The 18,520-nt window shown below is 44.9% G+C and overlaps 1 protein-coding gene across 1 annotated transcript in view; it reads left to right on the forward strand.

The window, feature by feature from the left end:
- Positions 1-18,520, forward strand: part of COL13A1 (collagen type XIII alpha 1 chain) — a 202,769-nt gene that overhangs the window by 71,134 nt on the left and 113,115 nt on the right. The window contains exons 3-5 of the mRNA XM_043980266.1: positions 6,376-6,383; positions 9,159-9,185; positions 15,459-15,494. Of these exons, the coding sequence (XP_043836201.1) occupies positions 6,376-6,383; positions 9,159-9,185; positions 15,459-15,494 (71 nt within the window). The remainder of the gene's footprint in view (positions 1-6,375; positions 6,384-9,158; positions 9,186-15,458; positions 15,495-18,520) is intronic.

Consider the following 18,520-nt stretch of genomic DNA (forward strand, 5'->3'; position numbering starts at 1 on the left):
TTCCATCTTGTGCCACCTCTTGGGGGCAGTGACTTCCATAAATTCACCAACCCTGCTCTAAGAAGTATTTTGCTTTAAGTCTTCAAGACCTTTCTCCCTTTCAGGCTTTAAGGAAGACCCAGAATTCTAGCACTCCTGGGTTTGGGAAACAATCCTGGGTATATCTTTTCTGTGCCTCTTGTCATACCCAGAGCTTTGGATGGACCCAAATGGGAAAGGTTGGGCCTCTGGGAGGAGGACAAAGTTGGGGTCCTCAAGATAGAAGTATACCCAGGGCTGTTTTGATGGGAACTTGCCTGGCAGGCAGACATCTGAATGGAGAGGGGATATTGAACACCAGGAAGGCAGCCCAGAATGACAAGGAATGCATGACAAAAATTTAGGAAACTCGGAAATAAGATAGGAAAATGCACCCATTTTAAAGATGAAGCTGAGGTCCCAAGGTCACAAAGCTAGAAAAGAGCAGAGGTAGAATTTGAATCCAGGTCCTTGGACTCCAAGTCCAGTTCTCTGTACTACACCATGCTGCCTTCTAACCAATCATTTATTTATTTTCAATTGTATTTTATTTTATCTTCGGTTCCAAATTCTCTTCCTCCTTCTACCCCTCCCCTACCTGTTGAGAAGGGAATCAATACAAAAGTCATTGAAAAGGTTGACATATATTTATTTGTTGTTGTTCAGTTGCTTTTAGTCATGTACAACATTTTGTGACTCCACATGAGGTTTTCTTGGCAGAGATACTGGAGGGGTTTACCATTTCCTTCTCCAACTAATCTTCCAGATAAGGAAACTGAGGCCAATAGGGTTAAGTGACTTACCCAGGGTCACACAGCTAGGAAGTATCTGAGGCTAGATTTGAACTCAACAAGAGGAGTCCTGACCTCAGGCCCAGCACTCTAGATGGCTTTTATTGTTGTTATTGTTGTTGCTACTGCTGTTGCTGCTGCTGCTGTTGGTTGTGGTGTTGTTGTTATACACACATAATAAGTGCCAGGTACTGGGACCCAGCACACAAACACAAAAATAAAACAGGCCCTACCCTCAAGGAACTTGCATTTTATTGAGAGAGACAACATAACCTGTTTAACTATCTGCAAGATACATGCAGAGTAAAGACAATTTGGGGCTAGAAGGCCTTGCCTTGGGTAGGGGAAAAGGAAGAGGCCACCTGTAGGAGGTGGTTCTTAATCAGGGCTTTGGAGAAAAACCAGGAATCCAAGGGGCAGGGGGAGGAGGGGGAGCATTCCAGGAATAGGGGACAACCTGCACCAAGGTACAGAGGAGAGAAGGACGGATGTCGCTGAGGGACAGCCAGGAGGCCAGCTTGGATTGTTGCATTGCAGGGGGGTAAGTAATGTGTAATGTGTCTAGAAAGAGAAATCAGAGCCAGGTGATGAAGGGTTTTAAACACCTATCAGAAGAGTTTGTTATTTGACTCTAGAGGTAATAGGGAGCCATTGGAGGTTATGGAAGAGAGGAGTGACGTGATCAGATCCATGCTTTAGAAAAGCATACAGGTAGCAGTAGACCAGGGTCTAAGAAGGCACCCAGACCAGAGGTATCAATCCAGCTTAGGTCATCCAAAGGGGGTCAGGGATCCACATGCAATGGTGTGCTGGATTCAAAGATGTTCCAGCTTATTTTGAGAGCTGATTGTTAAATTTTCAGAGTGAGCATTTACACCTCAGAAATTGGTAAATGCTCCAAATCACTGTTCAGTTTTATTGTTTTTTAATTATGTAGACTCAAGAAAGTGACACGGGCAGCTAAGTGGTGCAGTAGATAGCATACCAGACCTAGAACCAGGAAGACTCATCTGCTGAGTTTAAATCCAACCTTAGACACTCCCTAGATGTGTGACCCTGGGCAAGTCACTTAACCCTGTTTGTCTCAATTTCCTCATCTGTAAAATGAACTGGAGAAGGAAATGGCAAACCACTCCAATATCTCTGCCAAGGAAACCCCAAATAGGGTCACAAAGAATCGAATATAATTGAAATGACTCAACAACAAGAAAAGTGATGGAGAAAATGTTAATAATGGACATTAAACTTAAAAGTTTCTCATGAGTACATTTTTCCTTTAATATAACTAAAATATATCAATAATATATTAATATGTTGTTAAAATATTTAAATTATTAATATAAAATAAGGGTTTAATAATAACTAAACATTTACCAGCACACTACTAGATATGAGAGGTTTGACAGCAGGCATGGATGATCAAGCTATGGAGAGGCAAGGGTCAGTCAAGGGCAGGACCTCCAGCACAGAAAGACTAGAGATGAAATAAGGTGGGAGATGATGGGTGAGCAGCAAATTTGACTCTGAGCTGCCACCATCCTTCAATGGCTTCCTCTAGGCTAAAGGATAAAATCCAAACTCATCAGCTTAAAATAATGATAATTTACATGTTGTGGAATTTTAACAAAGCAACTTCTTACCAGTTTGGAGAATGGGTTCAAATCTCCATTTTGACAGCTATAGGTGCAACCCCAAGCAAATCATCTCCACCTTCTCTCAGTTGCTTTATCTAGAAATTGGGGAGGGTGGTGCACTATATCAGAGATTCTTCACCAGGCACTTTACAATGATCATCTTCTGAGCTGAGTGTGTTAGCAGAAGGAAGAAGTGACCCTGGGAAAAAACCTCTCTTTGTCAGAGTAGGGCGGCGGGGGCGGCTAGGTGGTGCACTGGATAAGCACCGGCCCTGGATTCAGGAGTACCTGAGTTCAAATCCGGCCTCAGACACTTGACAATTACTAGCTGTGTGACCCTGGGAAAGTCACTTAACCCCCATTGCCCCGCCAAAAAACAAAAAACAGAGTAGGGGGGCTCTGGCAAAGTTAGATACTAAGGCGGCTTCCCCTTTGTATCTGTGGTTGCTGGGTACATGTGGGGTTGCCAACTAGAGTAAAGTAATGAGAAATAATAAACATTAATATATAAAGACCTAAGAAAATAATAAAAGAAACAATAAATAAGAGAACAAAAACTTGGGAGTAAGACCTGCTTTCAGATTCTTGTTCTGTCACTTAATACCTGTTTCGCTATTTTTTTTGTTTGTTTTTGGTTTGGGGGGCTTTGGGGGGGTTGTTTGTTTTTTTCGGGGCAATGAGAGTTAAGTGACTTGCCCAGGGTCACATAGCTAGTAAGTGTCAAGTGTCTGAGGCTGGATTTGAACTCAGGTCCTCCTGAATCCAGGGCCGGTGCTCTATCCACTCCACCACCTAGCTGCCCCCACTTAATACCTGTTTAACCTTGGGTAAGCCACTTCTACTCTCTAGGCCTCAGTTTCCTCCTTTGTAAAATGAGAGGCTTGGACTAGAACATCCCTAAGCTTTGTTCAAGTTCTAAAACCTATGATTCTATGGACCCTGGGAAACTCTGGCGTGTCAGGCTGAAAGTGGGCTGAGGTCTTAAAAAGAGAGAATACCCATGACCTGAGCAGTCCTCTCTGGGTCACAGGGTCCAAACCAGCTACATCTTGGACAATGTCTTCCGAGTCCTTCCATGTTCTCTGCCTAGTTCTTGTGTCAGAGGTCAGTGGACCCTGACATCCAGGCCATCACAGACATTTCCAGAGAAGCATTGTATGCAGGCCTCAGAACCCAGAGCTGAAAACTCCTCCATGCAGCTGCATTTCTTAACTTCTAGTGGCTTCTAATTTTTTTTAACATGATGGGTTGACAGAGACTGGCATAAAAGCCACAGTTCCTTCATGGACACGGGCCAGGATCGTGGGAAGGGGAGATAAAGGAGAACAGAATAGCAGCTTTGAGAAAGTGAACAGTGAGAGGGAAACATGAGGATGCTTTATTAGCTGAGCACAAAAGGAGGGGCCCAAGTAGCTGCTGAGCCAGCGGCCTCAGGTGCCCAGGGACTGAGGAGACCCAGCTGGGGCTCCAACAGGCCTTGGGGCCTTCTGACTCATGTTCTAATATAGCTTTTATTTCTCCCTCCCCTTCCCTCCTCCTTCTTCAGAACGCAGGGCCTTGCCCTTCTTGGCCAATGCTATTCCTGAGGTGGGGTCCACACGATGGATAGAGGCGGGGGCAGGGGGGAGGGAGACCCAGGCTGGGAAGCAGCAAAAGGGGCGCAGCCTGAGGAGTCACAGAGTTGAAAGATGGATGGATGGTGAGGAAGAGATGCTTAGAGACAGGCAGGCTTATGGGCCCGGACTTTAAAGAAACCAGGGCGGTCCTGATAGCAATCAAGCAGGGACCTAATGAGGGATGGAGGTGGTTTTTCCCTGTTTGGCTGCATTTCATGGGGAAAGAATAATCTTTTACAGTTGCTAGGCACTTTGAAACTTTCCCAAAACATTTTCATAATATTTAGCCTCCTAAAATGTCAGAACTGGAAAGAAATTTTAGACTAAGAAGTCAGAACAGGGAGGTGCCTTTGAACCTAGAACCTAGAATGTCAGAGCTGGTAGGTACCTTAGAACCTAGAACGTCAGCTGGAAGTATCCTTTAGAACCTAGAATGTCAGAGCTAGAAACAGTCTTATAACCTATGAACTAGAATGGCAGATATGAGAAGGACCTTAGAACATAAAAGGTCAGAAGTAAGAGTTGTCTTAAAACCAAGAACATAGAATGTCAGAACTGGAAGGTGCCTTAGAACCTAGAACCTAGAATGTCAGATATGAGAAGAACCTTAGAATAGAAAATGTTGGAGCTAGAAGAGATTTTTCAATAGAATGTCAGGGTAAGGTGTCTAATCATGACTCCAGAGGTCAAATGGTCCAGTATGCACCCTGTCTCTTGTCAGAGAGGTAAGAGTAGACTACGGGTACAAAACACAATGTGCATTTCCAGACATGCCAACACATTGCTTTGTTTTGCTTAAATCTAGTTATTGATGACAAGGTAGAAATCAATATTTGGGGGTGGACAGAAAAGGATTGGGTAATAACAGTGATATTAAAAAGATAAAAGCACCAAGAAAGTACTTAAAATGAAAAAAGAAGGAAGGAGGGAAGGAAGGAAGGAAGGAAGGAAGGAAGGAAGGAAGGAAGGAGGGAGGGAGGGAGGGAGGGAGGGAGGGAAGGAAGGAAGGAAGGAAGGAAGGAAGGAAGGAAGGAAGGAAGGAAGGAAGGAAGGAAGGAAGGAAGGAAGGAAGGAAGGGAGGGAGTAAGGAGGGGGTGGGAAAGGTGTTGCCAAATCAGAGTTTTGAAGGAAGCAAGGGCTTCTAAGAGGTAGAGGTGAGAAAGGCGTGTATTCCAAGTATGGACAGCCTATACAAAAATGCAGGGACGGGAGATGATGTGCCGTATGTAAGGAACTGCAAAAAGGCTGAGAGGAGAAATAATGTCGAATTAGGTTAGAAAAGCAAGCTGGGGCCAGCTTATAAAGAGCTTTAAAAACTAAACAAAGACACCTGTATTTGTTCTAAAGGCAATAAGGAGCCAATGATATTTATTGAAGAACAGAGTCAAGCAATGCCAAGTCATTGCTATAGTTCAGGAAAATCACTTTGGCAGCAGGGTGGAGGATGGATTAGAATGGGGAGAGGCTCAGGACATGGAGACCAATGAGGTGGTTACTGCAGTAGTCCAGGTTAATGGAACTATCATGGAAGTCATATGAGTAGAGAAGAGAAAACAAATAGGAAAAGTTATTATGATGGAAATGGCAAGATTTGGTAAGTGATTAGATACAAAGGGCAAGAGGAGGGAAGAGTCTGTAGACCCGGGTGAGTGGAAGGGCAATGGTCCCTTGAAAGAAATAGGGAAGTTCATGGCCAGGGGCAGGGAGGGGGAGGAATGAAAGGAAGACAATGACTTCTGTGGTAGACATATGGACATTATATCCAGTTTGACATAACCAATGGGCAGCTGGCGATGTGGGGTTAGATTTTAGGACTAGGGCTGGATATTTGGGAGTCATCTGAATAGGGAATGGCTATGGGAGAGGTCTTCTGAAGGAGAGAGAATGGGATTGAAAATGAATGGAGAGGGACGGCCTGCTTTTGTATGTTGTCTCCCTCATTAGACTGTGAGCTTCATGAGGGTGAGGAATGTCTTTTACCTTTCTTTGTAGCTTGACCACTTAGCCCAGTGCCTGAATTTGGTCAATGTTAAATTCATAGATCAAGGAGAAAAGGGGAAGTTCACAGAAAATGGTCTCCAGAAGGAGCAAGGAGATGGTGAAGGAGGCTTGGAGAGAGAAGAGAAGGTTTGATGTAAAGGAAATGAAGTGACCTGTTCATGGTCAGACTCGAGATTCAAACCCAGGTCTTTTGATGCTGAGTCAAGCAGTCTTGCTGCTCCCTTAAATGGCAGGTGTGATTTCTAAAACTCATCTGGGTTTTTAGGATCTCATGGATAGACCCACTGACCAATGCTTTTTCTCCCTTTCTTTCAGGACCCCCTGTAAGTACTGAGGTCGTGGCTGAAATCCCACAAACTTGAATGTCCTGTTCTCTCTGATGGTAACAGGGTCTTGGGGTGGGAGAGGAAGAGAAGGGAAGCATATCTCTCCAGCTAACGTCCCCTCTACTGGACCTGGGAGTCAGCCAGAGCCTCCCATCCAGAGCTAGCTTTTCTCTTCACTCCCTCTACATACAGCCTGTGCCCGATTGACAGAAAGGGAAAGAGGTCTCCATTTTGTTTTACCAGGCTTGGAAACGCCAGAGCCCAAGACATCTCTCTCCTTCTTGACAAAGCAGGCTCTGAACTGAAATCCAAAAGACTAGCTTGTCTCAGTAATAAGACACTTTGTCCGCAAAGGAGGCAATTGTAGGAAGAAGGGCGTAATAATCAACAAGAAAGGAGACATCTCTTCTCAGTATGCAGTTCCATGGGACACATCCCTGCCCACTCACTTAGTGAAAATGTGAATCACATTGGGCAAGTGTTGTTTTCCAAGAGAATTTATGTGGGCAGCTTCTGCTTGGGCCAACTGGCTTGGGCTGTATTCTGAAAAGAGATAGGGGTGAAGGGGATAGAGAATACAATGTCAGCAAGTTAAGCTACAGAAGGAGCAATAAATTAGAGCCAGAATACCTCTCTTCATTGTCAGAGCTTTCTACCAGGTCCCTTGTGGGGGACGGGAAAGTCTTGCCAAAAGAAAGAACGTTAAGAAGAGGTGAAGAAGATGCTCTCCAAGGAGTAAATTGATACCCATCAATACAGTAGCGATCTTTCCCTAAGGGACAGTGTTTTGAAAGCCCAACAAAAGGCCCAAAGACCATTTGGGGGCCTGTGTAAAGTAGCTTAAAAGACCAAACACATGGTGGGTGCGTCAGATTTTTACTGAGATGGGAAGAATGACATTCTTTGAAATTGGTCCACCCCTGAGGTTATTGAAACCAACAAGAGCCAGAGGTCTCTAGTGCTTAAGAGAAGGCATTCCAATATTTGTTTTGCCTCTCAATACATACCTGGGAGAAAGCCTTTCATGATTTTAATAAGGTCCTTATTTAATATTCCATCTGTTACTCTGAGTAGTAAATTGATCCCATACTGAGAAATCTGTTCTATCCCCTTGATGGATAAATCACGTTGGGATTGGAGAGTCATTTCATCCCTTGAAAGAAAAGGGGTGATTTATAATGGCATGCTTTGGACGTCAGATAAAATTCCTATCATCAGTCTTCCAAAATAAACTTGGCAGTAAGGAAGGCCTGAAGGACCACCTGCTGAAAACTAGCCTTTTTGGAGTCCCCCTCCCCATCCTCTTTTTCCCCTGACATAGCCAAAGACTAGATGGTCTTTCACCCAGATCTCACCTTCCTGAGAATTTGTTGCACTTGGTTCCCATGACTCATTAGGTCCTGATGCTTTCTGAAGAAACTCAGCATGCTGCCACAGTGGGACAGATTGTACAAGATCAGGAAGGGCTTACATTTACTGGAGAGCTCCTGCAGAGACTGTTGGGAGCCATGTCCAAGGAGAGAATGAACAGGATTCCTGTGTGGGAAGGGAGAATGAGCTAGGATCATTGAACTTAAAGCTGAAAGAGATCCTAGATTTGCCTCAGCCCCAATTTAACAGAAGTACAAGGTCTCAGAGGTAAAGGGACTTGCCCAAGATGACACAGATTCAAATTCAAGCCCTTAGCCCCCACATCCAGTGCCTTTTCCTACTGCCTTCCCTCTGAGGTCTCTTTCAAGAAGGTCCTTGAGTGGTCCCCTGGCATATTGGGTGGTCCCCATGTGGAAGCTGAGTGGCCCTGACTCCAAGGGTCTGTGATATCAGTCCCAGAGTGGGCTAGAACAGCCTCAGAGTCAGAGCTTCCCTCTTTAGCCTTGAAGGACAACAGGACAACAGATGCCTGGCCTTCAGGGAGGGAAGAAACAGTAGCCAGGTTTGGGCTCCCTGTTGTCTGCCGGACAAAGACCCCTCCCTGCTGCCACTCTTTAGAAATCTCATCTGTGTTTCCTCCCAGGAGGCCAGGGCTGTGTGCAGGAATAATGAAATAGTTCCACGGAGAATTTAAATGACAGGATTGTAGGGCTGGGGGCAGGGGGGTGTAGCTGGGGCCCCTAAGAGCACTGAAGTTGGGGTCCTAGAAGAGCCGGGTTTGAAATTTGATGCTGACACTTACTGACCATGTGAAATTGGTGAGTCACATCCCCACCATGGGCCTCAGTTTCCTCCTTTGTAAAATGAGGACGTTGAACCCAGTGTCCTCTATGGTCCTCCTAGCTCAAGATCTGTGCCCCAAAATAGTGGTTACCATCTCAGCATCATCTACAGAAGGGGAGATCTGGGGGAAGGGAGGGGAGGATGATCTACCCCCTTCAAATTCCTGGTCCTGGGTGACAGGTATGGGGGAGTAGGGAGAACAAGACTGTGACTGTGTCAAGACTTAGTGACAGTCATTGGCATTAGCACGGCCCTCCCAGGGCTTCTCACTTAAGCCACCCAACCATTACTCTAAGAGGTAAGTACTTTCTCTCCATTTAACAAATGCAGAAACCAAAGTTCAGAGATGTTGAGTGATTTATCCAACACAGCACAGCCAACAAGTGTCAGTGCACTTGAATGCAGATTGATTCAGGTCTTCATCTAGGACACTTCCCATTATGTCACATTGCCCCTTCTGTTCTTAGGAGAGGCAAGATTAGGTACGCCATTTCCCTGGCATCAGGTTTAACAAACTCTTTTTCTCTCTTTTGTTGTTTTTTTGCCCTTTTTTTCCAGGGTCCCGTGGGAAGACCTGGACTTCCGGTAAGTAGTTTTTATTTCTCTATTCTTGGCCTCTCTCTCTTTCCCTTCATCCTTCTCCCTCAACTCTTTCTTTCTGGTTACTCAAGTTACTAAATCCCACCTATAATCTTTCCCTACTTCACACACACTCCATATGCCTTTATTTGGTTGGTCAGTTTGTCCCGGGGATTGATGGGGGAAATCCTTCCCCATCCACCACCATTGCTTCTGTGTCCAAATAAGAAAGTCCTTCCTGTGTCCCCCTCTCACTGACAAAATCCCCCTATCTGAAGCTTGGGGTGCAAAGCTGAGTGGATACTGGCCCTCAGAGATAGAGTATCTCTGACCTTTTGGCTGCTGCTAGGAACCCCAAAGGACAAAGCCAAACCCTCTCATTTTACAGATAAGGAAACTGAGGCTTAGGAAAGTTAAATGACTTGTCCAAGGTTAGTCACAGACCGGCCTCAGCAAATACAACCTTCACCCATGACCACAGTCTTTAACTCACATCCCTTGGTAATAGCTATTGGCCTTTCGTACAATCAGAAGAACATAAGCAACAGAGATGACTACAAGCCATAGTGTTGGTCATCGCCCAATACACGGCATAGAGATGTGTCATATGGGCTTAGGATGGTCAGCTTTCAGAATCCCTAAGTTCCTCTAAAGCACAGCTCAGGTGCTGCCTCCTTCATAAGGCCTCCCCTAGGACTCCTCCCTAATCACCAGAATTCTCCCCACCCCACTAGCAATAGCTTTGTATTTGTCTACTGTGATAAAATAATGGGATTTAGGAGATACTCAATATAATAATTATATAATCAATATCTAATTATATATATTATATGTAATTACATATACTAATATATCAAATATAACATAGACACATTGTATAATATAGAAATACCATATGTATTTTATGCCGTTTATATCATATGTATAATTAATTTATCTTTATAAGCATACCTGTTGATTTCCCCCAAAAGAATGCAGCTCCTTGAGGGCAGGGTCTGTGATATTTACTGACACTTAGGAGATACGTAGTAAATGGGTGTTGACTTGAATTAAACCTAATGAACAGTGAGCTGAGCCCAGAATTCAAGAGGAGGAAGTGCTTCCCCCCACCCCCACCCTTTCTTTTGGTGCCCACTAGCAAAGGATACTTGAGTCATGATATGGATTTTTCCCAAGTACCCGATCTGAACACTTAGTGTATCAATAGCTAAGTTAGCATTTTAGAAGTCCTAAAAAACATGTGATTAACTCTTCACCACCACAATCCCCTTTCCCACCATTTTAGCCCCATAGACAACAGAAGTGACAGAGGGCTCCCACCAAACAGGGCTGAGACCATTTTGCATTTTACCTTGATCTATGGGTTGCCTAGGCCAACGAATTCATCGCCAGGTGACTAGTAGGTAGAGATAAGATTTGACATGGGATTGAATATGTGTGGGGAGAATGAAGAGTTGAGGATGGCATGGTTGAATGTCTGAAAGAACTGCAGGATGGTAGTGCCCTTGACAGTAATAGGGAGGTTGAAAGGGGAGAAAGATGATGAACTCTCTTTTGAATATGTTGACTTTGAGATGCCTATGGAATTTCCAGTTCAAGTGTCCAAGGATCAGTTGGAGATGAGTGACTAGCTGGAGAGAGGTTAGGGCTGGTTGCTTAGTCTATCATGCTGCCTCCTAATTTGGTAGGCAATGGGGAGCCATTGAAGATTGGGCAAATGTCTTAGAAGGCCATTGTTCTCCTTCTTAGGAGTCCCAGGGGATGAGAGAGGGCATGGAGCTGGAGGAGACCTCAGATGCCAGCTAGTCTAACCCTCTTATGAGGGAGGACTGAGGCTCAAGGAAGTTGTGACTTGCCTAAGATCACACTGTGAGTAAATGTCAGTCAGGATTTGAATCCAGAGCCCCGGACTCCATAATCTCTAGAATTAGGAGAACACAGTCTCCTAGAGGGCTGAGGGAAGAAACCTATTACAATCCATTCAGAGATCAGATAGCCAGTAGCCACCCCCCCCCCTAACTCTAAAGCAGTATTAGACTTAGATAGAGCTATAACCAGGGTGGAATGTTCAAGGCTTTGTCTCAGGATGCCAATATTTAGAAGACACTGATCCCACCCTGGTTCCCATCAGGGACATTCCCACTGAGTTCCTCGCCATGACCCCTACCTTATGAAGCTGCCTCCTCCTGTGGCATTTCTTTCCCTCAGTACCCCCATTCCTGGTCCTGGGTCTGAACCCCCCCGCCCCAGTAGCCCTTCTTCCTGCCCTAGGTACACAATTCCTACTGATACCTCTGGATCTAGACTCTCCAAGTCTGAGGCAGAAGGTTTCCAATTCTCACAAGCATTATGTTATTTCCTCTCACCCCTAGGCCTTACCTTTCAAAAGGTAATTTAACCCCGCAGTCCTTTAACATTAACAGCCAGCGGCCATTACAGTTCTTGAAATTAAAAAACCCTGAGCCAGGGGGCAGCTAGGTGGCACAGTGGATAAAGCAGCAGCCCTGGATTCAGGAGGACCTGAGCTCAAATCTGGCCTCAGACACTTGACACTTACTAGCTGTGTGACCCTGGGCAAGTCACTTAACCCCCATTGCCCCGCAAAAACAAAACAAAACAAAACAAAACCCTGAGCCAGTTACCTCTGTAATGAAAGACATTTGGGACCATACTTACCACTACTGGTGGACCAGCTCCATGAAATACAAGGAGGAAGGTGGGCAGGGGTTAGATGCATAAAACCCACGGGGGCAGCCTCTTTTTTGTTTTCTTCCAGAGTCCACCTTTAAAAACCATTTAGGGTAAAATTCATAGAGCAGAAGCTACTGTGCATAGTTTCCAACCTCCTCACCAATCTGTACTGAATCCTAACCCATGCATTTTATGACTAAGACTGCAAATAACATTAATTTCAAACATACACACATGTGGATATATAATATATATACCAATATCCACATCATGAAATGTCATTCAAAAGCCATATGCTTGACTGGTGTGCAACTTATGGCAAAAAAAGATAACTCTGAGCAAGTCCAGGAAGGAAGAAGAGTTAGCAAACTCATGGATTGTGGTTCTGTTTATGCTTCTGTTGTGAGGGATTGTCATTTATGAATCTGCATATCTGTGGGTTTCAAATAACCTTAGGATCACAGATTCAGAACTCAAAAGGATATTAGAGGCCACCTAGTCCACAGAGGTTAATTGACTTGCCTGAGGTCACACATATAATAAGTGGAAATACTAGAATTTGAACCCAGATCCTCTGATGCAGCTGGGTGGCACAATGTATAGAGCACTGGGCCTGGAGTCAGGGAGAACAGAGTTCAAATTCAACCTCAGACACTTACTAGCTGTGTGACCCTGAGCAAGCCACTTAACCCTGTTTGTCTCAGTTTCCTCAAATGTAAAATGAGCCAGAGAGGGAAATGACAAACCACTCTAGGATCTCTGCCAAGAAAACTCCAAATGGGGTCACAAAGAGTCAGACACAACTGAAACAACTGAACAACAATAAAACCTCTGAGTGTAAATCTAGCACTTACTTTATTATTCCACTGACTGATCCTGGATCCCTTGCTATGAGAATTTCAGTCAATTTAACTGGTATTTATTAATGATGCTGTATATTGGGCACCGTGATAAGCATGCTATAGTCAAGAGTCAGGAGACTGACTGCTAGAAGGTGGTTCTAGACCTCAGTTGTGCTTTTAATTCACTGTGTGACCTTGGCCTGGACATTTCCCTTCCCTTGGCCTTGGTTTCCCCATTTGTAAAATCTGGAGGATTGGATTAGCCAATGGCTAGCATCAGTCAACAGGCTCTTATTAAGTGCCTGCTGCGTACCAGGCTCCATGCTGAGCTCTGGGTACAGAATGACCAAAACAAAAGAATCCCTGCCTCCAAACACCTTTAGGAAAATCATTTCCTTATGGACACTCTTGGCTTTAAAGAAGGTGGAGTGTTTCACAGAAACCAAATGATGAATCTTGACAACAGAAGCGTAGACAAGATCCCGGTAGGTGAGTTTGTTCCTCGTTACTCCCTGTCACCACTTGGACACAGACATCTCATGACTCCAATGGCTTTCCCCAGTGGTTCTTTTGCCTTTTGGGTCATGTCTAGCCTTCGTAAGAGGAACAGATTCTGAGAGCTGGCCCCATGGCTGCCCAAGACTCAGTAATTTTCCAGCTGGGTTTTAGAACCCAGCAATTCCTCCACCAGACATGCTTGGTCAGATACCATCTTGTTTTCTACGTTCAATTGATTTCCGTTCTTCCTGGCCAGCAGTGAATTTCAGTTCCCCACCCAGAATTTACAAGGTCTGCATTTGTGTGATGGCAAAAAAACATTTTTTACCGAGGGGAGAGGCAAACTCTGTGTAAGGAGATTTCCAGAGTGGGAGATGTAACCCCTGGCCACCAAACAAAGCCCTTTTCCCAGAACAGCTGGATCTTGTGACTTGGCCCTGACTTTCTGATCTTTTCTAAGGCAGGGGATGGAGGGGAATGGGGAGACTTTGACTCTTCTTCCCCAAATCAAGGGGCCCTGGGGCAAGACTAAGCCAGAGGTAGAAGGCTTGGGTACTATTACCCAGCTTTGCCAAGGGGAGTCCAACTTGGGGTGGTTGCTTTCCTGAGGTGTTTGTTCTCTGCATAATGGGTACAACAGACCCAACAAATGCCACCTGGAGCTGTTAGGTCAGTGGGATGAAGGCCTTCATGAGCACTCCTGGCAAAACGGGGTGATGGAGGGGCAGCTAGGTGGTGCAGTGGACAAAGCACCGGCCCTGAATTTAGGAGGACCTGAGTTCAAATCCAGCCTCAGACACTTGTCACTAGCTGTGTGACCCTGGGCAAGTCACTTAACCCTCATTGCCCTGAAAAAAACAAAACAAAACAAAACAAAATGGGGTGATGGAAGGACTGCACTGTGACTGTGGGTGAGTCACTTGAAGTCTCTGAGCCTCAGTTTCCTTCTCTGTAAAATAGGGATCCGATTGAATTCAATTCAACAAACACTCCCTAAGCATGTGCCCAACATTGTGCTGGGTGCTGGAACTACAAAGACAAAAAATAAAACAGTTCTCACCCCTCAAAGAGCTTACATTCCATTGGTTAATATCTGCATTATTTGTCTCACAAGGTTGTAGAGAGGAAAGTGCTTTGTAAATGAGAAAATGTTATTGAGACAGGAACGATTATTTTTGCAATTGGTGTTACTGTCTGGAATTGGAAGGGACCTGACTTCTACCAGCTATTCCAACCTCCTCATTTTTACAAAAGAGGAAACTGAGGCACGGGGAGGGCACATGGCTGACCAAAATTCACAGCTCATTAATGGGAGAACCAAGACTAGAGCCCAGGTCACCTGACTCTTTATTTCTTTCCATCATTCATTCAGGAACCACGTATTAAGCACCTACTATGTTCCATGTGCTGTGCTAACTGCTGGGAATACATACATATACATATACATATACACATACACATACACATACACATACACATACATATACATACACATATACATATATATATGTGTGTGTGTGTGTGTGTGTATAAAAGAAATAGGCACCAGTCTCAAGAAGTTTATATTCTATTAGGAGGAAATAATACACCCTCAGATAAAGAAAATATAAAATGTAGCTAGAGTAAATGTCAAGTATCATCTCTACACACACAATGTAAATAAGTGTTTATCATAAATATATTGTTCCTACTTCAACAGTTGGTTCCTGATTAATGTGAATAATGATCCCTTTGATGTGCTGTCATTAATCGTATTCGCACTGAATATTTCCATTGGGCTGGAACCAATGAGTATATTTCATACCAGGATGATTTCGATTTGAAGACATGCTACCCCTTCAGGGGATCCATTAGCCACAAAATCAGGACCTCGCTGTATGATATTTATATCATATATTTATTTATATATATACATATGCAAATGTATATATTTACATTATACAAATTAAATTCAAAATACAAAGTTGGGGAAGGCACAAAGCACAGGTGGGGTCCATCACACCATGCCGGCCTGATGACATGGTATGTTTTCCAAATACATGAGTGTTTTTTTTATGTACCCATGGGCACCCACACGGGAAGGTGCCACATTCTAATTTGTCATTAGTTAGGGCATATGTGTCCGGTCATGTAAACCATGGTGTTCTCATGCCCGGTATAGTGCCAAGTGTGACTTCATTCCCTCGATTGACGCCTGACTCCATGTCCCCATCCGTCCCCATCTGATTTCTTTTGCCTTGCTCCTCAGGGAGACAAAGGTGCCCTTGGGATCCCGGGACGAGTGGTGAGTTGAAACCTGCATCTTTCTGCCTGTGTTGCCAAATGCTTGCTTCTTGAGACCTGGCTCCGCCATCCAGGCCATCCCAGTGTGGTGAGGGTGAATCTAGAGTCTACTCTGTGTAGGGAGTCAGAGATCACATTGGCAGGTGGAGCAAGGTTCCTGTCCTCCTTAGGACCTTTCAGAAAGTCCCTTCCCATGGGTGTCCCCCATTATATGGCCGTCTCCACTATGCAGAAACCTGCTGTAACATAATTCAAAAGTCAGGAACAGATTCAAGACACACTCCCAGAAGACTCACATAAATAGAATTTTCTTGGACCATGTGTGAAAAATCCCCCCCACCCCAGTTCTTCCACTCAAGGCCAATGGCTGATACTGAGATCTCCTGTGGGTCCCACCTGGAGCTGTTCTCAGCCCTGGGTGAGAAGAGCAGAAACCAAAAAGAATATATACACCCACCTTCCCCATCCCTTTGCCCAGGGTCAATGCCCATCCAGGAGAAACGTAAGCTTCAATTTACAGAAACTATCTTGACAGGCAATGTTTTAGGACCCCAGCCATCCTGCAAAACAAGACAGACTCTGGCCAGCCAGTCATGTCAGACCCCAAATATATCCCTTAATGCTCAGAAAGTCTGAAAAAAGCTGACATCTGTCATATTTGGGGATGGAAACCCCAAAGGGAAAATAATAATAATTAGAGTTTACATTTATATTAGTGTATTTGGGTTTACAAAGTACAGTGCATGTGTCAACTCATTGGATCCTCATGGTGGCCCTAGATTCCAGGAGCATAAGTGTTATTATCCCCATTTGACAGATGAAGAAACTGAGCTTCTTAGATGTTAAGTGGCTTGCTCCCAAATCATACAGTACAAAAGTGGCACAGCTAGAGTATACAGTCTTAATGCCCATCAAGCCAGGGCTCTCTCCACTACATCACAGCCTCCTGTCCACTGTCTATCCTAAGAGAGTTTGCAATGGTTCAGTCACTTCCTGTTGGGTGGCTCTTTTCCATGGAGCTGGAGGACCAGTCCTTAGGACACATGGTGCTATCTCTCATCTCTGAGTGTCACCTAGGAAGAGCCTAGAGTGGGACTAAAGGCACGGTCTAGCCCCATCTTGTGCCCTCAGCCCCTGCCAGGGACAGGTGGTGGAGTGTGGACAAAAAGCAGGAGTTGGCTGAATTCCTTCATACATTACGGATGCTTTCCTATTGGCCTGCAAGCTCTCCACCATGGCTAGCCACTCCATCTCCATGGATAATTCCACCCCCATCAGCCACTAGCTCCATCCTCTTTGGCTTTTGATCCTCCCTGACCCATCCATTCATCCATCCACACCCAGCTCCTTGTCCCACACCCACACCGTTACTGGAGCACACCCAGTCAAATCAACCACATCACTAATGTTTTTCCCTGTGATCCCCACATCCCAGACAAGAAACAGCTACTGAGATGATTCTAGCAGCCTGGAGGGGATGAGTGCAATAATCTTCAAGTAGAGGCCAGAGGACCAAGCATTGGGTTTATCCTAAAGGAAATCTATGTTTTCAATTAAAAAAAAACTTTAGTCATTTGCTATGTGCAATATAGTTTAATTTAATTTTAAATAGGCTTGGAAAATTCCAGGCATGGGGAGCTCCTGGTAAAGAAATTTGTTCAACCAACCAATGCAGATGGGCCAAACTGCCCCAACTTCTAGTTTTACAGAGGTCTCTCATAGGCTGGATTTGAACCCAGGTCTTTCTAGATCAGAGTCCAGCTCATTGTCCACCAAGCCATTCAGCCTCTCTCCAAAATGAAAAGTGAATCAAGGAGCTTCTGTGCTGTCAGTAATGTTGGGTCTGGGTTGCACTCGCTTCCAGTTTTGAGTTTCTGGCATTCTGGGATACCACAGAGTTCCATGATGTCCATGAGCTCACTGATGTGTGCTCCTTGTTCACACAGTACCCCAAGAACTCTACAATTTGTTTTTGGTGAGGCAATTGGGGTTAAGTGACTTGCCCAGGGTCACACAGCTAGTAAGTGTCAAGTGTCTGAGGCCAAATTTGAACTCAGGTCCTCCTGAATCCAGGGCCAGTGCTCTATCTACTGTGCCACCTAGCTGCCCCAGAACTCTACATTTAAATGTATTCAAAGGTACTGAAAAAATGGAAACTTCTTACCTCCCCATTGCTGCCAGGGACCCTAATTCTGAGGGGGAGCAGAGCAGAAGAGAGAATGGGGTGTAGGGAAAAGCTTGTTGGCTTTGGGGTCAGAGGACATGGCTCTGATGCCCGCTACATAGGTAACCTTAGACCGGTCCCTGGATCCCTCTCTAAGCCTCAGTTTCCCTTCATTGTAAAACAGAGTTCGTAGATCACAGACTTGGGTCTGCAAGGGACCTCTGAGGCTATCAAGTCAGACCACATTTTGCAATTGAAAGGTCAGAGGGGAAGGAAGCTGGCCAAGGTCACACAGCTAGTAACCAGCATAAGACTTTTCTTCCTGACTTCATGGGACAGTGCTTTGTGAACCCTAAGGCACTATAGAAATAGATCTGCTATCACCACCACCACCACCACCATGTAGCATCACATCTAGCCAACCTATGGTAGTGCTTAAAGTAAGCAGCAGAGGTCAACCCCCTCCCCCTTTTATTTCATTTTCAGGAGGGCTCAAAGCCATCCCAGCAGTCAGCAGCTGTACCCAATGGAATCCCTGCATAAACAATCCTGCTTCCTTATTTCTCTATTGGAAACACTAGACAAACCATCCCACTTCCTCTTCCCCCTCTCTTACCTCAAGCCTTTGGCTCTACCTGTTGCCAAGGAAAGCATAGAAGGCATTTCCCCTCCGTTTCTTCATCACTGGGGGGCAGGAACTGTGTCCTCTCACCCTCTGCACTGAGAATACAACTGGCTGGTCCCTCTGTAGAAAGCCATGCGGTGGTAGGGTCTTAAGAGCCAGAAGAGATCTTAGACACCATCTAGTCAAGTCCTTTCACAGAGAAAGAAATAGAGACCTGGAATAGTCTAATATGGATTCC

The sequence above is a fragment of the Dromiciops gliroides genome, chromosome 2, assembly GCF_019393635.1.
Source record: "Dromiciops gliroides isolate mDroGli1 chromosome 2, mDroGli1.pri, whole genome shotgun sequence".
NCBI lineage: Eukaryota > Metazoa > Chordata > Mammalia > Microbiotheria > Microbiotheriidae > Dromiciops > Dromiciops gliroides.